This window comes from Peromyscus eremicus, chromosome 2 (assembly GCF_949786415.1).
Source record: "Peromyscus eremicus chromosome 2, PerEre_H2_v1, whole genome shotgun sequence".
NCBI lineage: Eukaryota > Metazoa > Chordata > Mammalia > Rodentia > Cricetidae > Peromyscus > Peromyscus eremicus.
This window is the reverse complement of record NC_081417.1, coordinates 135,917,975-135,933,578: the sequence shown is the minus strand read 5'-3', so window position 1 is coordinate 135,933,578 and position 15,604 is coordinate 135,917,975. Positions and strand designations below refer to the sequence as shown.

The 15,604-nt window shown below is 46.1% G+C and overlaps 1 protein-coding gene across 2 annotated transcripts in view; it reads right to left on the bottom strand.

The window, feature by feature from the left end:
- Mtf1 (metal regulatory transcription factor 1) overlaps positions 1-15,604 on the bottom strand; it is a 45,739-nt gene that overhangs the window by 13,988 nt on the left and 16,147 nt on the right. For both annotated transcript variants that reach the window (XM_059254937.1, XM_059254938.1), the window contains exons 3-7: positions 11,498-11,736; positions 10,529-10,660; positions 7,681-7,754; positions 6,933-7,069; positions 386-463 (exon numbers count right to left, since the gene is read on the bottom strand). In XM_059254937.1, the coding sequence (XP_059110920.1) occupies positions 386-463; positions 6,933-7,069; positions 7,681-7,754; positions 10,529-10,660; positions 11,498-11,736 (660 nt within the window). The remainder of the gene's footprint in view (positions 1-385; positions 464-6,932; positions 7,070-7,680; positions 7,755-10,528; positions 10,661-11,497; positions 11,737-15,604) is intronic.

The window sequence follows — 15,604 nt, the reverse complement described above, 5'->3', positions numbered from 1 at the left end:
CTTCAAATGCCCACTCAGGTGAGCTGGAAGAAGGAAACATGCTAAGGCAGGTGAGACGCAGGGTTGAGACAAGTCCAGGACCTCTGAAACTCTGGCACATCTAACTAGACTTCAAGTTCCTGGAGCAAGCCACACCTTCCTGGTCGCACCGTGGGCTGCACATGGCGGCTGCAACATTACTCAATGAATAGTTGCCTAAATTAGTAAAACAAGAAATCTTCTGGGACCAAAAGACCATCAATGAATGATCCAGGCCAAAGGCATTCCCAGAAAAAGAATCCTCCATGTCAGCGACTGAACACAATTACATCTAGGAGAGTTCAGACTGACCTTCCTCCGTTTTCAAAGAGGAATTCCTCTAGCACCCCTCCTCAGGAATACTTACTGTACTGGAATTTTCTTGCAATTCAGAATCCGTGGACAGAAGGCCCAACTCACTCAGATAAAGTGAGTGATTTGTATCCTGTGGGGAAAAAATTGCAATTAAGCAAAAAATACATTAAATGAAAATTATAGTGGTACATTACATACTAAAATACTTGATCACCAAGTCCTTAAGGTTCCAAATGTCTCTATGTGTCACTTATGAAAGGTCAGACACATCCAAAACAGGGGCTAAGTAGATAGTTCATTAAAAAGAAAACAAAAACAAACTGACAACCAACACCCTTTCATATTCCTATCAGAACATCTCCGCTCCACCTCCTCCAGTTCTTCTGAGGCAGGATGTCAGTAACCCAGCATGGCTTCCAATTCTCTATATAGCCAAAGACGACCTTGAACTTAGGACCATCCTGCCTCCACCTCCCAAGGGCTGGGATTGCAGGTATGAGACACGGTGCTCAATTGTTTCTTAAAGTGGTTAGGAGTTCTTTGTTGTTGTTTTAAGTTTAATTTAATTTTATGTGTGTTTTGCCTGCATGTACGTCTGTGTACTATGTGTGTGCTTGGTGTTCAAGGAGGCCTGAAGAGAGCTTTGGATCACTTGAGACTTGAGCTACACACTGAAGTGAACCTCCATGTGGGTGCTAGGAATCGAATCCAAGTCCTCTGAAAGAGCAGTCAGTGCTCTAAACCTCTGAGCCATCTCTCTAGCCAGTGGCTAATAGTTTTTAAATTATCTTTTGACTCGCAAAAACAAAACAAAACAAAACAAAAACATAAAATTACTAATATTTGTATAATTTCTCTCATCATTTATAAAGTGATTTCACATTATTCATTTGCTATTCAAGTAAACTGGAGAAGTATTATCTAATACTCTTACTTGAAATACGAGGAAGCTGACACTATGACAAGGGAGTGATGTGCCCCGATATATAGCTAATGAACAGAAGACAAGCACAGTGCTTCTGACTGAGCAGTCAATTCTCCTTCCATTAGGGGTCTCCATTCGGGCTCCCCAGGTTCCTCCTCAGAACGGTACTGAGAGTTAACTACTCAAATCCTGCTACCCAAGCAATTCAGAACTCTGGATTCCTGAACATGAGCCATAATCCTTACCCCATAGTGAGATCCTGCTTATATTCAAGTGGATCAGACACTCCCACCCATGTATACATTCAACACATAAAGACGACCCTCACCTATCCACAGCCGGCCTTTCAGTTCCAGCTATCCCTGGTCAACGATGAAGCAAAACTAAATCACAGAAATAAACCATCCCTGAGTTTCAAACTGCATACCACTGAGGAGTATGATGCCATCTTGGGCCATCTTATCCCCTATCTCCCATACAGCCACAGCCCCTACTCACACCAGTTACTCAGTAGCTGTCTTAGGGAATCAGAACACTTGTCTTGGTGTTGCTGGCTTATGTTCAAGCAATCTTTCTTTTTCTTTTCAAAAAAGATTTATTTCTTTTTATGTTTCATAGTATTTTGTTTGTATGTATGTAAGTCCTGGGTGCCATCAGAGGCCAGAAGAGAGCTCCAGATCCCTTGGAACTAGTATTGTGAACTGCCATTTAGGTGCTGGGAATCAAACCTGGGTCCTCTGCAAAAGGACCTTTTTAACTTCTGTTCTTAACTGCTGAGCCACAACTTGAGCCCTAGCAATACTTATTGTCTTTAACAATGGCCCAAAGCACAAGAGTGCTACAGCAACTGAGCATTACGTACTGTCCCAGGCCAGGAACACAGTAATAAACAAGACAATTCTCCACACCTATCTGGCTTCTGTTCTAGTGAGACCTAAAAAAACAAAAACAAAACAAAAAACAAAAAACCACAGCACAGGAGATGAGTGCTCTGTGGAAAACAAAGAAACAGCTTTTATGCTTTATTCTCTGGCCGTCTAGTCTCAGCTTCAGGGGCATCTGCTCTGCAGTACAGAAGACAAATTTCAGAAAATTGGTTCTCTACTTCCATCATGTGGGGTGCCGGGAGCTGAACTCAGGCTGCCAGGCTTGGCAGCAATCACCTTTACCCACTGAGCCGCTCAGCAGCACAGGAATTATTCTTGTTTTAGATGGTTAGGGAAAGCCTTTCATATAAAAGGTCTCTGAGTACAAACTAAAGCAGGCGTGGAGCATGCGTGTCCGGCAGAGCACGCAAGTTTAAACACCTGGAGGGAAGAGTGGGCTTCTCTTGGTTTACCACAAAGAGGGTGACAGATGGAAGGAGAGGACAGGAAGTGGATGATGTCAGAGAAGTGACCAGGCCTTGAGGGTTACTGACAGGATTGTGACCTTTCCTCTAAATGACAGAAGCTGCCGAGCAGTTATAAGAACAGACCTTATCTGTATTATTGTTCAGTCAGAAAGGTCTCTGGCTGATGGGGGCAGCACAGCAGCCTGTGGAGCCCGGCTTAGTACACAGAGGTACTGAGCAGGTAATCCCACAACCCAGGCAATCCAGGAACACACCATAAGCAGACTGAAGATACCAGGAAAATGATCGGATTCTAGACAGGGTTTTTGTTCTGTCTCACAGAGCCCAGTCAGGCTCTGAACTCTTGATCCTCCTGCTTTTAGCCCCTAAACGCTGGGATTATAGGCATACCCATCACACCTGGCTAGACTCTAGACATACTCTCCTGGTAGAGATGACAGACTGTTAGGGCCTATGGGATGTAAGTTGAAAAGGAAGCATCACCAAGACTTGGACCTCCTCCACCACTAGAGAAACTTAGCTGCCTGTGCTGCTGCATGAACGCTGTGGAGAAGCAGGTCTGGACTGGTCAGGTTGAAGCAGATCAGCATTATCTGGGTGAAGATGTCAGCGGGAGGCTGGACAGGCCCAGGCTGGCATGGTTAGTGTTAAAAGCTCAGGACACTGCAGATGGCCCCTGAAGCCTCAGACCAGGAGTCGTCCCTCTGCTGAACAGAGGAGATGCAGAGATTCGCCCTTACAAGACTGAACACTGGTACACCCAAGGCTCAGTGTGATGGCTACTCTTGGTTGTCAACTTGACCACATCTGGAACTAACTAAAACCCCCCAAAAAGGGCTGGACATACCTGTGAGGGATTTTTGTTTTGTTTTGTTTTGTTGGTATAACTTGGATCATTTGAAGTGGGAAGATCCACTTCTAATCAGGATCTTTGAGGTGGGAAGACCCACCTTTAATCTAGATCAGTGGCTCTCAACTTCTTTGTGGGGTTGACCAATCCTTTCACAGGGACCATTGGAAAACACAGATATTTACATTACAATTCATAACAATAGCAAAGTTACAGTTATGAAGTTGTAACAAAAATCATTTTATGGTTGGGGGGTCACCACAAATGGGGAACTGTGTTAAAGGGAGCGCTGCGGGAGAGCTGGAGAGACGGCTCAGGCCTGGCACCACTGATCTTTCGGGATGGGAAGACCTACCACTAATCTGGGCCACACCCTCTGCTGCAAGCCTATATAAAGGACAAGGGAGACGGAAGCTCTCCTTTGCCGGCTTCCTCCTGCCCTGGCTACCAAGTTCATTTCTTCACTGACATAGAGCCTACTTCTTCAGGAGTGTGTGTGTGTGTGTGTGTGTGTGTGTGTGTGTGTGTGTGTGTGTAGGAAGGGCGAGGGCGAGGGCGAGGGAGCGAGAGCGAGCGAGAGCTTCATTTTTTAAGTTCTGTTACTCCCTCTAGAGAACGCTGGTTATTACACTCAGTGTTGTTCGCACTGCTACAAAACAAGAAGCTGATTCTGACCTAGGGAGAGCTGTTTCTGCCTGGTTTTATCAGGTGAAGAACCTGAGGTGCCCAGCAGGAATCTGCCTAAGGCCATGACGTTAGTGACAGAAGAATGGTTACACCTGGGGCTCCTGAGCACCAGAGGCCACCCTCTTCACAACTAACGTCACCTTGTCTCTAACAGTGCAGGCCTTAAGAGGCTGGCTCTAGAGTCACACTGCCTGCCGAAGTCACACTCATGACAAGCTGCTATTTAATTTCTCCTTGCTCCAAGGCTCTTTGGTTTTTGGGTTTGGTCTTGTTTTGTTTTGTTTTTGAGACAGGGTTTCTCTGTGTAGCCCCGGCTGTCCTGGAACTCACTCTGTAGACCAGGCTGGCCTCGAACTCACAGAGATCTGCCTGCCTCTGCCTCCCAAGTGCTGGCATTAAAGGTGTGTGCCACCGATTCTTAATCAGTAATGTGGGAATGGTGACAATCCGAGGTCATGAGTGAGGCAGCACCGAGAACAGACTCGGGCACGTATTTAACATTCAACAAGTATTAGTTATCATATTATCACCAACAACTCAGAGTCCTTTCACTCTTTATTGTGTGTGTTGGTGGTGCCACAGCATACATGTGCAGGTCAGAGACCAACTTGCAGGAGTTGGTTCTCCGCATTCACCATGGTTCAGGGAATCAAACGCAGGCCATCAGACGTGGGGCAATCACCTTTACCCACTGAGCCTTTAACCAGCACTGAGAGGGCTTTAAAAAAGATCCTTGTTTAAAACCTAGAAACCACAGACTTCTGAGTGTGCTGTCTCTCCACAAATATAAACCTTATTTCATACTTCCTGAATTTCATTACTCCAAAGGAGACCAATGACTAAGTCATCCTGGAGCTGGGGAGAGATCCAGGCTGGAGGGCTAAAAGCAGGGGAGGTCCGTGCAGCCTCAGGCCTGAGCAGATGAGGCGCAGTCTGGAGAGGGAGGAGAAAAGGTGCTCAAAACCACTGGTCACTCACTGCAAAGATTCCGACAAAACCAGAAGTGGACTCAACAGCGTGAATCCATTCCAGATACAGTCTCAAGGCAGAACTGACAGACTCCTCTCCCAGCTTCCATTTCTTCACCCACAAAACAGTAAGATAATGGTATGACTCGCTTTCTAGGATTAACAGATTTAGGTCACTGATTCCTACCAAACTAGAAGGAGCAAGAGGGCTGGCAAGATGGCTCAGTAGGTAAAGGCTCCTGTTGCCAAGGCTGATGACCAGAGTTCAATCCTTGTGACCCACACGGTGGAAGGAGAGAATCAACTCCCATGAATATGCACTCGAGTGCACACAGTTAACAAAATGTAACAAAAAGGGGGGGGGGGGGCAAGCAACAGCAAACATCCCAAGATCTCTCTAAAATGGAGCTGTAGGAGAACAAGATGGACAGACTTAGAAAGAATAACAAATGAAGCTGGGCGGTGGTGGTGCACACCTTTAATGCCAGCAGAGGCAGGCAGATCTCTGAGTTCAAGGCCAGCCTGGTCTATAGAGTGAGTTCCAGGACAGCCAGGGGGACACAGAGAAACCCTGTGTCGAAAAACTGAAAAAAAAAAAAGAAAAAAAAAAAAACTAGAAAGAAAAAAAAAAGAATAACAAATGAGGGAGCTCAGAGTTTAAGAGAGAGATGGCTCAGTGGTTGAGAGCCCTCGCTGCTCTTGCAGAGGACCCAGGTTCAGTTCCCAGCACCCACACAGTGGCTCTCAAGCAGCTGTACCTCCAGTTCTAGGGGATCCAATGCCCTCTTCTGGCTTCCAAGAGTACCAGGCACACAGGTGGTATATATACACAAGTTCATGGAGGTAAACACCCATCCACATAAAATACAAAGAACAATAAACCAAACCTCCTAAAACTCACAGAGGCCTCCCCTGCAGCTCAGTGTCCTCAGGAAGGCGCTCTCAAACCTTTTATTCTTCAGACAATCAAAGGGGCAAGAGAACCCTCTAGACTAAGCCTGGCTCTCTGATGTTGACAGACATGTGAGGCAACATTAGTTTCCATTCCAAACGCAGTACCGACTTATCACCTACTGCAGTCACAAACGGGAAAATGACACTATCTTAAGAGTTCCACGCCAGGCCTGAGGCCCCATGCCCACAATACCAGCACATGAAAGACTGAGATAGGAGAATTACCGTGGGTTGGGTGAGATTTTTGTCTCAAAACAAAACAGAGCTCCAAACCACTGGGCTGGAATGACAGCTCAGTCCATAGATTTCAAGCCCCTAAACCTATGGGGTTTTTTGTTTTGTTTTGTTTTTTAAAGCTGGGGTATGGAACACACTTGTAATCCATACACTGGGAAGACATGAGACAAGACCCCGAAGCTCTCTGGAGGTTAGCCTAGTCTACTTAGCGAGTTCCATGCCAATGTGAGAGCCTGTCTCAACAGAATAAAAGGAGAGAGAGACAGCAGCTGAGGAGCAGCATTTAAGGGTGTCCTGTGATCTCAAGCAGGTGCACACGAGGGCCGTATTGCCAATATGTACCCTTACATACATGCACACACATGGGGGTGGGTAAGAGAGAGACTGCCTAGGCTCTGGAAAGCCAGTCACCGGCACCTTCTCCCCTACACCTGCTGGATGGCAGCACAGCAGGGCTAAACAGATCAACAGGGAGGCTGGTGACATTTTTGGCTCCCACCATCCCATGGCAGAGGCACACAGATCCTGACCCATTTTTTTCCCCTCTAGGTAACAGAGGACTCAACAGCTGTAAACAACCGCTGCCCCGCAGGGCCCAGATTAGAGCGGCAGACAAGAACATACCTCTGATCCATTGTGTTGTGGAAGTGCACTGTATGCCGTTCCTTTGTTATCGTGACCTTTCATGTGACTTTTGAGACTGTACTGAGTGCTAAATGTCTTCTCACAGCCGTTACTGGGGCAGAAGAAGGGTCTTTCGCCTGCAGGAATATAGAAGTTTCACCACGAGGCAAGCTCTCCCTTCTAACAACACAGGGAGGGTCTGAGCAAGAGCTCTTCAAAACTGAACCAACTGAGCAGGTGAGCAGGCTTTCTCAGTCTTAAAACCCAGTGCAGACGAAAGCAGAGGCAGCGTCCCGAAGAAAAGGCAGCCACCGCCCGCCTCACAGCTCTTCCAAGGGTTATGTCTGGTTTCATGGCTTAAGGCTGAGTTCTTGACTCTGTCCTTAGATCCTTCATGAAAGAAAACAGGCACTGGAGGCGAAGGCCACGCTGACTGTGCTCTCTTCCTAGTTCTACAGGTCTCAAGAGAAACCTGGATAGGTCTGCTGAAGGTTTAAAGGAAAATGGAGTATGCCAGGCTAAGTCCGTGACCTTTAATCTCAGCACTGAGGAGGCAGAGGCAAGTGGATCTCTCTAGTTCTAGGCTAACCTGGTCTACTGAGGCAGTTCCAGGACAGCCAGGGCTACATGGAGAGACCCTGTCTCAAAAAACAGCAATAACCCTGGACCCCCCCAACCCCCCCCCCAAAAAAAAAAACAGAAAGAAAGAAAGAAAAAAGGAAAAGAACGGCAACCGGCCTCAACTCACCAGTGTGCGTCCGGACGTGAGTTTTAAGGTGGTGGCTTGCTGCAAATGCTTTTCCACAGCCATCGTGATCACATCTGAACAAGTTGTTTACACAAAGACAAACAAGTCATTGGACAAGAGAACCTCATCCTGAAGATCTCATGCGTGCACACTAGAGCAAATGTTTGGAACGCTAGGATCTGATCAGTCATAGTGGTTTTAGAGTCGGGATGACAGGACTTGGGAAAAAAACAAAAAAATCGGGGGTGGGTTGGCAAGACGGCTAGGCCAGGTAGAAGGGCTTGCCACCAAGCCTGATGTTCTGGGTTTGGATCCCTGGAAGCCATATAATAGGGGAGAAATAACTCTATCAAGTCGTCCTCTGACTGCCACACGTGTACTGTGATATACAAACACACACACACACACACACACACACACACACACACACACACACACACACACACAGAAAAAGGAGGCACATTTGGAATCACCAGGAGCCGAGAGTCCTGTAGGTAAGGCAAGTGTTTAGCATCCTAGCAATAAAAACCTGGCCAATTATTGGACAGAACTGTGCTGACAGTGACAGTCTATGTGGAAAATCTATGGCCACTGAATTATTATGCATTTCAAGGGTGGGTAAAGAGAGCTGGGCCTATAGACATACATCTGCCATCCTAGTACCCAAGAGGCTGAGGCAGGAGGCTCACAAATTCACAGATAGCCTGGCCTACAGAGCAAACCTTGTTTCAAAACGGGGAAAAAAAAAAAAGTGGTATGCATGGAGCTGGAAATACAGCATAAAAACACCAACCAAATGCAAAGCACTGGTGTGGCTGTAGTCGAGAACTAGCCACAATCCTCAGTACTTAGCTGACCCCCTCACCATCTCAGACAAGGTCTCATGAATCTCAGGCTGGCTTTGAACTCACTCTGTAGCTAGGATTACAGGCATGCACCATTATACCTGGCTTATGCAGTACAAAAGCTTAGGACCAGGGCATCATGAATGCTAGGTGAGCTATACCCCTAGCCCCCACATACTTTCTTGATAATCAAAGCCAGGAATAACCTTCACCTCCTCAGGATTACTAACGCATTTATCACATGCTTCCTTTAAGGCATCTCTCATTTCCAATCTTATTTCATCTCTGTGTGCATTGGGGTGAGGGTGTTTGTCTGAGGCAGGGTCTCACTATGTAGCCCTGGCTGGTTTGGAGCTCACAGAGATCTGCCTGCCTCTGCATCCCCAGTGCTGAGATTAAAGGCGTGTGCCACCATGTCACATGTGTGCACATTTTTAAATCTACTTTCTCAAAGGCAGAGTCTGTGTATTCCTTCACATTGCTTTAGTTGTTACATAGCAAGAACTTAATATTTACATATATGACCAAATAGATTTTCTTATATATTTAACATCTTATTTATTTAAACAATAAGTTTCTTTAAAGCCTTTTGATTTTTAATCACATATAATCATCATTGTATATATCTAGGTCTCCTCTAATATTCAAGACAAAACTGTTTTAATCATCACAAAAATAAATGCATGTATCTATATAAAAACAGGAGTCCCCCTAGCAACCTGGTGGGGGTATATAAGCCTCTGCAGAATAACCAACTGGACTTTAACCTCCTGTTCTTAAAGGGGCTGAGACTCAGGAACGTATCTGTAATTTAAAACCTCATTTCATTTAATTGGTATCTGAGAGCTAGCTGGTCCTGAAGACTTTTCACCTGCCTCCAAGTGTGCTAAGGAGGATGAATGACTTGAAAAAGGAAGAGTAACATATTTGATGCCATAACTTTAAGCAGTATCCCCTGTCAGAATTCAAGGACATTGTTTATGGGAAATCTCCAACAACACTTCAATCACAGTTATGGGGATCCTTACAAACTGATTACCTTATGAAAATGTCATATAGTCATCTGAGGCTGCTTCTGAACACTTACTGAAGGCCTGGAACCATGCCACGTGTTACATTCGATCAGAGGAAAAAGAGGATGGTACAAGCCGCCTCACGCTTACAGACTTTTCTACTGTGGATGATGCGGCTGGGGAGATGGCTCAGGAGTCAAGAGCCTTTACTGTCCTCATAGAGGACCCAAATTTAGTTCCAGCTCCAGGGGATCTGACACTCTCCTCTAGCCACCATGAGTATCAGCACACACATGACATGAACTCACACAGATATACATACTTAGAAATAAACTTTAAAAATAGGATTTTGATGTATCCACATAAAAAGCATGTGGTTCTACATGTATACAAACATGAGATGTTAAAAGCAACAGCAAATAAGTAACAGAGTAGAGAATGCAGACCACACTAAGCTAAACCTCCTTCTCTCACCTTCCCTCATGAGCATGCTCAGAAACAATTTAAGTCTCCTTTCTTAGGTAGGTCTCCCTTCTCTACGCTCAAGCCACTTTGGCTGATTCAGACACTGTCTACAATTCTGTACCTCCTTCCCACTCAACTAAAGATGTTTATAGTTTTGTTTCGGGGAAGGGGTGTTGACACAGGGTCTTATCTGTAGCCCAGGCTACATCCCCCCCCACCCCCCCCACACACTAAGGATCTTAGTACTTCCCTAGTACAGAGAAAAGTATCTACCATATAAACACCTTTTAAATAATGCAGGGAAAAGGAGGCAGAACGGCCGGCCATCACCCAGGGAAAGATGCTTCTGAGCCTGCTTGCCCTCTCCGACCCCCAGAAGGTGGTCACTGCTACCCTGTGGGAAGCTAACACCACCGAGGAAGGAAACAGGTAAGGGAGTTTTCTTCCTGCTTTGAAAACCTCCTAGAGTCTATCAAGATGCCCGCTGAGACCTGGTCCGTGACAACAGAAAACAGCAAGACCTACCGAAATGGCTTTTCTCCTGTATGGGTTCGAATGTGCTTCCGCAGGTCACTGAGTGTGGTGAAGTACTTGCTGCAGCCTTGAGATTCACAGTTAAACGTTTTCCCTGTGTGAAGCCTCTGATGTGCTTTCAACCTGCAAAATGTCCCAGAGAAATGTCCCATGCAGAATGTACCACGGAGCCTCCCAGTGCCAGCCTGGCACACTGCAGGACCCGTGCACCAGAACGCTACACCAGAGCACATTAGCATCGGAACTCACCCAAGAGAGATGCAGAGATGCAAATGGCACAGGGGTGTGAGCATTAACTCATCAGAGACAGACCCCTTTGGGTTCAAGGCCTGGCCCTGAACTGCTAGCCAGGGACCCTGCAGAACTGCTCTGTATTTCTGTTTACTCAGCGGCTCTTCTGGGGACCAGCACTTAGAACTGTGCCTTGCATAGTGCACGAATCAGTGTCAGCCATTATTACTTCTCCCACCAAGTGCTAACCAGGACCAACCCTGCTTGGCTTCTAGGATCAAACCAGATCAGTTGCTTTCAGAATGGTATGGTCTGGTATTTTGTCATTTTATGCCTAATAATGAAGATCTGTGTACGTCTCCTGAACAAACATGGAAAAAGAAATGGACATCAAGTGGCCAACTCCCCACCTCTCAGGATAGAAGAAAGCTGTCTCAAAGGCTTTGTGCCAACCTAGCCTTGTGCCAATGGGAAGACTACTCTATGCCAACTACTAAAATCCCAAGGCCACGCTCTCACTCTTTGAGATACAAACCTACACGCAGGTGTGCCAACATTTCCCCAGCCCATGGTACATCTATTTTTAAGTAGGAGGTTCTGATAATGCATTTTAAATAGGTGAGTACAGCTATGCTCTCCAAAGTCCCAAAAGATGTCATATGCAAGAGAAAGAGTTCTGCGGCCCCAAGGTCAGAGTCAGGAGGCTGGCAGAGCCATGGGGAGGCTGACCTGTACAGTGTGTTGAATGCCTTCTCACAGCCCTGCACATCACACTCAAATGGCTTCTCCTTTGTGTGCACTCGCACATGGATCCTGAGGCTGTAGGAGGTGAGGAAGGCCTTGCCACAGCCCTCCTGGTTACAGACGAAGGTGTACTCTCCTCGGTGAGTCTTCTGGTGGGTGCGGAGGTTGCCTGCTGTGCTGTAGGTGCGGGGGCATCCCTCAAAGGTGCACTGGTACCGCTTCACCTGACAGAGGACATGGAATACCGTATCAGTAGGGAAAACAGCTGCCCAGATCTCACTTCTCCACCCTGGGACAGGGTCTCATCAAGCACAAGCTGACAGCAAACTTGTAGCCCTTAAACTTCTGATTCCCCTCCATTTCCTCCAGAGTGCTTATATGCATGTATCAGCATACCAGATCTGTATACGGTGCTGGAGACTGAACCCTGGGCTTTGTGTATGATGGCAAGCACTTGACCCATTGAGCTACAACCCATGCCCTAAGTCTATCTTTTTAAAAGCTGTTGTAGGTAGCTGGAGAGCTGGCTCAGCAGTTAAGAGCATTCACTTGCTTATAGAGGACTTGAGTTCTCTGGATCCACATCAGGCAGCTCACAACTGCCTATGACTCCAGCTACAGGGGAATCTGTCATCTATGCCCTCCATGGGCATGTGCACTTGCCCTGCAAACATCCACACACAGTCATAAACACACGTGTAACTAAAAATTATATATACATGTATGTTTTTCAAGACAGGGTTTCTCTGTGAGTAGCCCTGGCTGTCCTTGAACTCACAGAGAACTATTAAAGTCATGGCCACCACTGCTTGGCATAAACTTTTAAAAATAAGTAAAATAAAAGTTGTTTAAGGATTAAGAAAAAAAAATTGGGTGGTGGTGGCACACACCTTTAACCCCAGAACTCAGGAGGTGGAAGCAGATAGATCTCTGTAAACTCATGGCCAGCCTGGTCTACAGAGGAAACCCTGTCTCAAAAACAAAACAAAACAACAACAATAATAAAAGGATTAGGAATAATTTGTGTAAGGTATTTTAATACAGCAACTGACACATGAAGTATCCTATAAAATAGCTCATACCACAGAACAAAGGACAGATGGGGGACCAGGGAGCATTTACCGCTACCATACTAACTAGTAAAAAAACTTGGTTGGCCAGTGGAGAAAAGCTAGAGCAAGGGAAGTCACAGCAGCTAAAAGAAAAAAAGGGTCTCATGGGAAAAAAACGACTAAAATGAACACACACACACACACACACACACACACACACACACACACACACACACACACGAGGATTCCCTAATGACTCAGCGAGACCCTGCAGTGCCGGGGTAGGAGTCTGGATGGTGGTGAAGTAGAGTGAGCAGCGCCAGGACCAGTACTTCTGGGCTGAGCTGAGGGCTTATTTCTAGAGGGGAGAAAGTCTTAGAAGAGCTAGGATGGTGGTGTGTACTTGTAATCCTAGCACCCGGGAGGCTGAAGCAGGGGGATTCTGTGAGTTTGAGGCCAGCCAAGGCTGCATTACAAGACTCCGTCTTAATGTCTGAGCTATTATTACAACCCCTTTGCCCCAACAAAAGGAAAATTCCTGAAGGAAAGTGAATGAAGGCCTCAAAGGGAGCACACACAAGAGAAAGACAGTCTTTAAAAGCCCATGGAGTTGGGGTACAGTTTAGTGACAGAGTGCTTGCTTAAAACATGGTGGGAGGTATCTGGTGGAGCACAACTTTAATCCCAGCATTTGAGAGGCAGAGGTAGGTGGATATCTGAGTTCAAGGCCAGCCTGGTCTATAAAGCAAATTCCAGAACAGCTAGGACTACACAGAGAAACCCTGTTCTGGTTTAAATAAATAAATAAATAAACAAACAAACAAATAAATAAAAGGAACACATGGTAGGAACCTTGGGTTTGATTGGCACAGAGATGACGAAGTAAAAGCCTGAGTGGCCAGAGCCTCAGGGAGGAGACAGCAGCACTTTCAGAAAGAGTGTTTCTTCAGAAAGGGTGGCTGGACCAAGGATGGGTGTAAGTAGGGTGGACAGTTTTCTGTCAAGTGTCAAAGAGAACCTATGCTGGGCTTGATGGTCCGTCACTACACAACCCTTGCCCTGCACGTTAGAAGTAGCCACAGACAACTGAACACTGCCATGTTTCAAAACCATTTATGGACACTGTAGTTTGAATTTCATATAATTTTCATATGTTATGAAATATTATCTTGATTTGAAAAAGAACGATAAAAACACAAGAACTGGGACAGGCAGAGCTGAGTGGGCAGAGTGCTTTCCCAACACGTACTCTGCAGCCCTGGGTTCTGTTCCCAATAGGACACTAGGTGTGCCAGCAATCTTAGCATTTAGGATCAAAAGTTCAGGGGTGGCCAGGTGTGGTGGCCTTGATCCTTGATCCCAGGGCTTGGGAGGTAGAGACGGATCGGTTTCTGTGAGCTTGGTGTCGTTCTGGGTCACATAGAGTTTTCCAGGCCAGTCGGGGCTATACAGTGAGATTCTGCCTCAAAAATAAAATAATAAATTCAAGGTCATTCAGTCATCCTTAGCTTTACAGAAAATCTGAGGCCAGTCTGGGCTACCTGAGAGCTTTACTTTAAAAATAAAGCAAAAGAACGAGCTGTCCAACAATGGTGCCCACAAGCAGTTTGATCACTACCTCAAGGAACTGATTCTGCCCATCATGGTGGGCTGTGCCAAGAAAGAGGAGCCAGAGTGCCACATTGCTGTGCTGGCAGATGAGGATTCCGTGGTCTGGGATGAAGACCACCCCCCACCCACGGGGGGAGAGTATTCCCAAGTTCTTTACAGCTCCAAGCTCTACAGATTCTTCAAGCATATCGAGAATCCAGATATTGCTAAAACAGTGTTAAAAAACGGGGCTGTGAAGGGGCCCAAAAATGCAGAACCAAAGAGGTATTATATAAGATCATAGTCTGGTTGTACTCAAAGATCAGAACTACAGGGCCTTAAAAATGGCAATAGATACAGATACAGATGTCACTGCCCTAGAAAAATCTGTTAGCTAATGGTTCTTAGGACAGGTAGGACTCATGATTGAGTCCTATTACTGGTACTTGTGAAGGGGGGAATGTGAAGGGGTCCCAAAATAGCTTGACCACACAGCAGTCATGACAGGCTTAGGGGCCTAGACACAGCTTCGGTGACAGGCTTACTGGCAGGCAACACCCAGACCCAGGAAAAGCCATAAACTGATACCTACCACCCAGGGATCCACCCAGGGGTGAGGAAGTACCTGACATCCCAAACATTCCAACCATTAGATAAGGTGGCCAGATGCCCTTGAGTCTAGCACACACCTATTTTTTGTTTTATAGATACCCCTAGACAATTGTCAGCCAATCAGGGTCCTGAACCCTGGAAATCCCCTCACCCCAACCTCTGCTATGATAGTAACCCCACCCTGCCTGGGCTCAGGGCTCTTTGCTCTCACCACTGTGTCTGACAGACAGAGGGACCGAGCTCCAGAGCTTGAATAAAGGCTCTTTGCTTTTACATATGGGGAAAATAAGTAAATAAATAAAGTAAAAGAAAAACAAAAACTGAGGCCAGAGTTGTGGCTCAGTTAGTGTTTGTCTAGAATGCTTGAGGTTCTGGGTTCAAGCCTCACAAAAACAACAAATGGAAACCACTGTCAGGAGCTGAGAAGATGTTCCATGGGTAAGAGTACACACTGCTCTTGCAGAGAACCTGAGCTCAGTTCCCAACACTCATGGACTCTGAAGACTGCCTTCCAAATACACATACAAAATTAAAAACTTAAAAAAAAAAATAAAAAACAACATTAGCTCTAGAGCAGTGGTCCTCAACCTTCCTAATGCTGCGACCCTTTAATACAGTTCCTCATGTTGTGGTGACCCCCAGCCATAAAATTATTTTTATGCTACTTCATAATTGTAATTTTGCCACTGTTATGAATCGTAATGTAAATCTCTGTGCTTTCCAGCGGTCTTAGGTGGCCCTTTGGAAAGGGTTGGTTGTGTGACCTACATGTTTTGAACCAGTACTCCAGAGCTATATAAAACAAACAATTAGGGTTAGGGTTAAAGGGGATTCAGGC